This window comes from Sus scrofa, chromosome 8, assembly GCF_054392235.1.
Source record: "Sus scrofa isolate SSC_HxYL_T2T_F1_AM1 chromosome 8, Sscrofa_HxYL_maternal_Yorkshire_Landrace_v2.0, whole genome shotgun sequence".
NCBI classification, from domain to species: domain Eukaryota; kingdom Metazoa; phylum Chordata; class Mammalia; order Artiodactyla; family Suidae; genus Sus; species Sus scrofa.
In genome coordinates, this window is record NC_139390.1 from 18452495 (window position 1) to 18458494 (window position 6000).

Below are 6000 nucleotides of genomic sequence, written 5' to 3' on the forward strand. Positions count from 1 at the left end.
TTTTCTATTTCTAGTCTGGCAAATTTGAGGGAGTGGCAGGGGTGGGGGGGTGGGAGGAGAGAAAAAAGTTCAAAGGCAGACTCAAGGCAGGTTGTGATGTCACATTCACAAACTTAGGCTAAGCTACCCAGTAAACAAAGAACTGGTCAAGTCAGGTGAATTAAGTCAGAGGTCTGGCCTCCTGGAGGCCCAAGCAGTCAGCTAATTGGCTTCATTTTTCACTTGCAATTGATTGCTTCAATATCATACAGGTCTGGCCTGCTTTCATTTGGGCTTACATTGGGACGACTAATAAGCTGCCCCAAGTCCAAACTGCAAGCAGGAATGACCAGGGCGCCGTCAGCTTCATCATGGAGACAGAAAGCTTAAACAACTATGGGAGAGACTCACAGGTTGAAAAAGCACAACATAAAAAGATAGAGCTGGGTTCTGGAAGCTTGCACTACTGCCATCCCTAGGCGTGAAACTGTAAATTAAAGAATAGTCTGTTGTCTGCTGTACTGAGCCAAATCAGAGACATTTCGCATACACACTTTAATTGGGGTTTTCATTCTAATTGAAGAAATAAATTCCACCTAAGCAGATGCTCCCCCCGCCCCCACTCTCACTATGGTATGTTTTGCACATTGGCAAGTGGGTGCAAAAATTTCTGCAACATGGTCTCTTCAGATATAAGATGGAATATGGAATCTCCCAGTTTTGAAATGGTAACAGATGCAGTTTCGGCTCTAATACACACTGGGCTCTCTCCAAAAAAAAAAAAAAAAAAAAAATCACCCCAATCCACCCTCCCCCTGCTTTGATAATAAAATGTCACCGAATAACTACAAACCTTCCAGTCAGCAATGATTTGTATTTGGGTTTTGGGGGGGTTTGGTTTGGTTTTTGTGTTTAATAATGAGTAAATGCCCCAGTTGTTTCCAAATTGCCAGGTCCCTATATAAAGAACCCCATCTTCATTATTTTTTTTTCACTTGCTTGTTTATAACCAGAGGTGTCATAATCATGTTTCTTGTGAAAATGAAAGTAATCAAAATGCCTTGTGATTCCAGGAAAAGAGCTTCTTAGGGAGACATGCCTGCCTGCTATTGATGTTGTAAAAAGGCTCCTTTTACATGGTATTAGATGTTGAGAGCATATCATATTGATCTAGAAATAAAAGGCTTGATTTTTTTTTAGTATAGTGAACTCTTACTTTCATAAGCACTTTATAACACTAGGAATAGGGTTTTATTTTTAATTGAGGTAGAGTAAACAAATTATAGTTGAAGGAGCATTGCTATTTTTAGGGAATGGAGGATTTGTAAGCTTTTTGGCAGCAACTCAGGTAAAAAGCATGAATAAGTCTCACTCTTTCAAATTTGGCCCAGGCCTCCCCCTAGCAGCCCTGCCCAGAGTCCACGACTGAGAGTTAGGGTTGCCTTTGTTCAAGCCTTTTTCTCCCAAGGAAGAGTGAAGAGCAGGTTCCCTCATCATTTGCCCAAGCTCAAGTGCTGAAAATGCAAACTGGAGATCAATAAGAACCTAGGTCCTTATACACATCTATTCTTCATCCCTGAAAATGGTGAGAGGGCCGAGTCAGAAGCCGCAGATCCTGTTAAGACGCACTGCCAGGCTGTATTCACCACCAGAGATTAAAGCCTCGGTAACACTTGAGGGCACCTTTCTCTAATGACGTACATCTCTCATTTGTTTCTGTACTTTATCTTAAAGTTCATACGGCACCACTGGAAGAAGAAATCAATATTTCAAATAATCTCCCTTTCCGCACCATACAATTCCCCTGCACTAAGAGGAGCACGCCACCCAACACCGGCCTGCGAGCTAAACATCCACCGAGCAGCGCCAGCTGCTTTGTCAGAAATTCTTTCCGATCTTCTTAGCAACGTGAGCCTCCCTTTCTAGAGGAAAGATCTTGCCTTTGGGGAAAATGCTTTTCTAAATCAACTTTAACTTTACCCCCAAGAAACTGATAGTTTCCCTCTTTTTAAAACCCCCTCCCGCTTCTCTGGTTCTTTCGTTCCTATACTCCAATCCCGCCCCGCATCTCTCTCTCGCCCACCTCCTTTGGTTTCCAAGGAGTTTGCACGTGATTGCCTGTCTTAGAAAATCCGGCCGTAGCCCTTGCTTTTAAACGCTCTCCAACGACTTGCTGCCTATCTCGTTAAAGATGTTGCCGCCCCCCGCCCCCCAATCGCTCTAAGGCTGTATCGCTGCGTGCTTCCCTCCACGCGTCTCCTTTCTCTCTTCCTTGGCAGGGAAACAGAGAGCCAGAGTTTCGGGGCCCCGAGGTGCAGGTCAAAGGTACGCGCCAGGAAACTTATCCTAAAGCATCTGACTCCAGTACTGAGGGGCGCGGCGGCGCGGAGGAATCCCGAATCCCCGCCGGGCTGGTGCCGGGTGAGTGGTTCACACCTTTCCTACTGGTCTCGGTCCTCTAAGACGAGCTGGGATTGGTTTCTGACTCATCGACAATCGCACACATACACACACGAGCACGCGCGCACACACACACCTACACACACACACACGCACGCAGGCGCGCGGACGCCCACTCCTGGAGAGCTGGAGTTTGCCGAGCCGGAGGGGTCGTTGGCCCTTGGCAATTCCGAGCCGGAGCGGGAGGCAAGGAGAGCACCCGGGCCCCTCCGGATGAGCCTGGGTGCTCTGGAGAAAAGCCCGCAGCGTCTGCCACGGGCAGGCGGGGCACCTCTCGAGCCCCCAACTCCGGCGCCCGCCCGATCACCTCGGCAGCTTCTGCAAGTTTCTACTCACAGAGGGGCCTCCCCTTTCCCGGCTGCCTCGCCCTGAACCCCCACTTCGCGCCCCTGGGCCGCCCTCCCTCCTCGCCTCGTAGAGCTCCGCTCCGGGCGAGCGGCGGTCCGGCGCACTTGCCGGGAGCAGCCGAGACGCCCCCACCCGCGGCGGCTGCCGGGCGGTCTGGCTCGAGCTCGCCACTGTCTCCCGCTGCTGCTGCCGCGGCGGCAGGAGCCTCTCCAAGCCTCCCGGGCCGCCCTTATGTATTATTCACTCGGATGGCCAGGGCGCTTTCTGGAGAGCCCACGCCGGAGATGCGAGGTCTTCGGCGGGCGACTACTTGTTCAGCGATCTCAGTTTCTTGGAAACTGGGGGGTGCTGCGGGGGCGGCGGAACGCATTTTTCCATTGTTTTCCTGCCGAGGGGGGTGGCTTTTTTGCCCGGAGCTCGCAGGAGCGCGCGGCGCCCCGGGCCCAGGAAGGAGCGTGCCAGAGCCGGCGAGTGCGGTGGGCAGCCCCGCTAGCGGCCAGGGTGGCGGGTCGGCTGGGAAGAGACGCGTTGGAGGCCTGGAGAGCCAGGCAGGACAGAGCTCTTTTCCTTGACACCACCCCCTCCCTGCCGACCCGCTCGTCCCGCGGTTCTCGCTCTGCCGGGCCCGGGAATCCCCCGCGCCCCGGACCGCCCACCGAGTTGCTGCTGCCTTCCCCACTGCTCCTTCACCTTGCTCCGGCCCCAACTTTCCGTAGCACGCCTACACAAACACACACACACACTCGCACGCTCAAAACCTCCCCTCCCTCGACTTCAGCTCCACTTCCCCGTGTAGTTTGAGATGACAGATGCTTGTAGACTTTCACCAAACAAGCGGTGGGGGCAGCAGACTACAACAGTTATTTAATTAAAAGGCATTTTTCCTCTCTCGCTCTGGCTCCCAGAATAGCTTTTGCACCCCTAGACCCTGAGCACACGCCTGTCTCGCCCGGCTACCGGTGGCCCGCTAATACCCATCTCCTCCCACGCCCCCCCCCCTTCCGGCGTCTACCCCCAGCTTCGCGCCCCCCGAGTCACACCGACATGCACACCTAGAGGCCGGCGGCGGGGAGCGTCGAGGGCACGATGCAGCCGGACTGCATTGCACAGTCATCAAAGTTAAGTGTGTGTGTTTGTGGGGTGCTTGTGCGCGCCGGGGGAGGCTCGGGGTCATGGGCACCAGAGCATCCACTCTGCTCCCCCCCTCCTCCGGGGTCAGAGGACGCCTCCACTTGAGATTGCAGCCATTTTAGGGAAAGAGGTGGCTCGGGGCCCGGGGGGAGTGGAGGGGGAACAGCACGTCGCGGGGGACTCACAGCTCCGCAGCCCCTCGGCGCAACTGGAGGGCGGGCAGGCGCCGGGCGCACAGGGGCGCGGCGCCCGCGGCGACTTGGGGAAGGTTGCGCTCGAGTTCCCCGGTTTTGCCTGGAGTTGTTCGGGGTAACGTGCCGGCTCCTGCCTGTCTCTCGGGTTCCCGCTGGGCTGGGAGGTGGGGGTGGGGGAGGTTTGGATGGGAGATTGGACAAGGGAGGGACGCGACGGACCCTGGAGACTGGTGCTAGTGCTGGGAGAAGGGGGGGGGGGCATCTCCTCTCGCCGGTTGGCACTGACCCAGACGGTGCGACCCACTTGGCCCCCCAGCCTCCCCACCCCCTCCCAAACCTCTGCCTCCGCGCCGAGTGCCAAGTAAGCGCACGGCGGGGGGCACGGGGCGCGACGCCGCCTGGCACCGAACCACCCCTTACCTGGTTGGAAGGGGTTTCCCAGGAGGAGCCGTAGTTGTAAAAGAAGGAAGAGAAGAAGGTGTCTTCCGACAGCCCGCAGCCCGCCATGCTCTGGATGCAAATATAATGAGGAAAGGGGGGGAAAAAAAAAAAAGCACACACACAAAAGCAACCAAAAAATGTTCAAAATCAAATTAAACCAATAAGCGAAGAAGAAATTCTCTCGAAAAATAAAGAAAAGGAGGGGGAAGGGAACGGAAACTCTCGGCGGTGCTCCCTCTCCGGCTGAGGAGGGATGCTCGGGCTGCCGCTGCCGCCGCCGCCGCCGCTGCCGCCGCCGCCGCTGCCGCCTTCTCAAGACGGTACCTAGAGAGGTTCGTCCTGACTTGAGCAGCCGCCGCCGCCGCCGCCTGTGCCGGCTGCGTGTGTGCGCGCGTGTGTGTGCGTGTGCGTGTGTGTGGTGTGTGCGCGCAGAGCGAGAGACCGCAGGGGAAGCGAGAGGGCGAGAGAATGAGGGAGCCGGGATGGAGGGCGCAGAGGCAGAGCGGGCGGGCGTGTGCGCGCGGGGGTGCGTGCGTGTGTGTGTGTGTGTGTGCGCGTGTGGCTGGGTGTGCGTCTGTTTGGGGAGCTCACCGGAGAGCCGGGGCCGTCACGTGGGCGCGCTGACTCCGCCGGCTGCCGGGGACAGCCTGTACTACAGCCCCGGCCACTAAATCAGCCCGCGCCGCCAGACCTTTGCAGCCCCCCCCACGGCCGGTCGACCGCCTTCCCGGCTGGGCCGTGCGGGCCGGGGGACGGCAGGGGGCGCGGATGCAGCGGCTGGCAGGTGGGTGGGTGGTGAGGGGGTCGCCCCAAGCCGGGAGGGGGAAAGAAAGATGCCGGCGGGGAGGCACAAGTACCGCGCTACGCCCCGCACCCTCCTGGCCAGCCTTCCTCCCACCCTCTTTGAAGATTTTTTTTTTTTTTTAATTCCTAAAATTGCTTTCCCGTGCGGAGACCCCTCTTTCAGCCACGGGGAAATTATTTTGACACAGTTGCTACGTCTCGATGTTTTTTTCTTTCCAGGTGCCCCTCGTCTCCCGAGCGCGCGCGCGCGCGCGCACACGCAGCCACACATACACACACCCGTGGCCGCCTCCTCCCATCCCAAATGCAAACCCACTTCCTTTTGCCGGTTGCTGTAGTTAAGCTAAGTCAATGCTACATCAAACTAGGCTAGGCTGAGAGAACTGGAAAGTGGATTTAGGGGACAATACTGCCCCAGCAGGAAGAAAGGCTCTAGTTTGGCATTCTGTTGATTTAACAGTTTAAAACGAAGAAGGAATTTGTAGCTTCTGCACTGAAGCTCAGGCCCCTTGAGTCACAATTCTTTAAGTGGAGCTATTTAAGTCTATTGTGTGTTATAAAACCGTAAACGGATAACCACCACCCCCCGCCCCCCAATGGTATTTTAGAAGCAAACCTTCCTCTCAATTTTAATATTTGAATA

The 6000-nt window shown here is 55.9% G+C and overlaps 1 protein-coding gene across 5 annotated transcripts in view; it reads right to left on the reverse strand.

The window, feature by feature from the left end:
• Nucleotides 1–5095, reverse strand: part of PPARGC1A (PPARG coactivator 1 alpha) — a 686355-nt gene extending 681260 nt beyond the window's left edge. For 4 of the 5 annotated variants that reach the window (XM_084970901.1, XM_084970902.1, XM_084970903.1 and 1 more), the window contains exon 1: nt 4533–5095. In XM_084970901.1, coding sequence (XP_084827027.1) covers nt 4533–4619 — 87 coding nt within the window. In that variant the 5' untranslated portion in view covers nt 4620–5095. The remainder of the gene's footprint in view (nt 1–4532) is intronic. The other variant, XM_084970904.1, reaches the window with a different exon arrangement.
• Nucleotides 5096–6000: the final 905 nt, after the last annotated feature.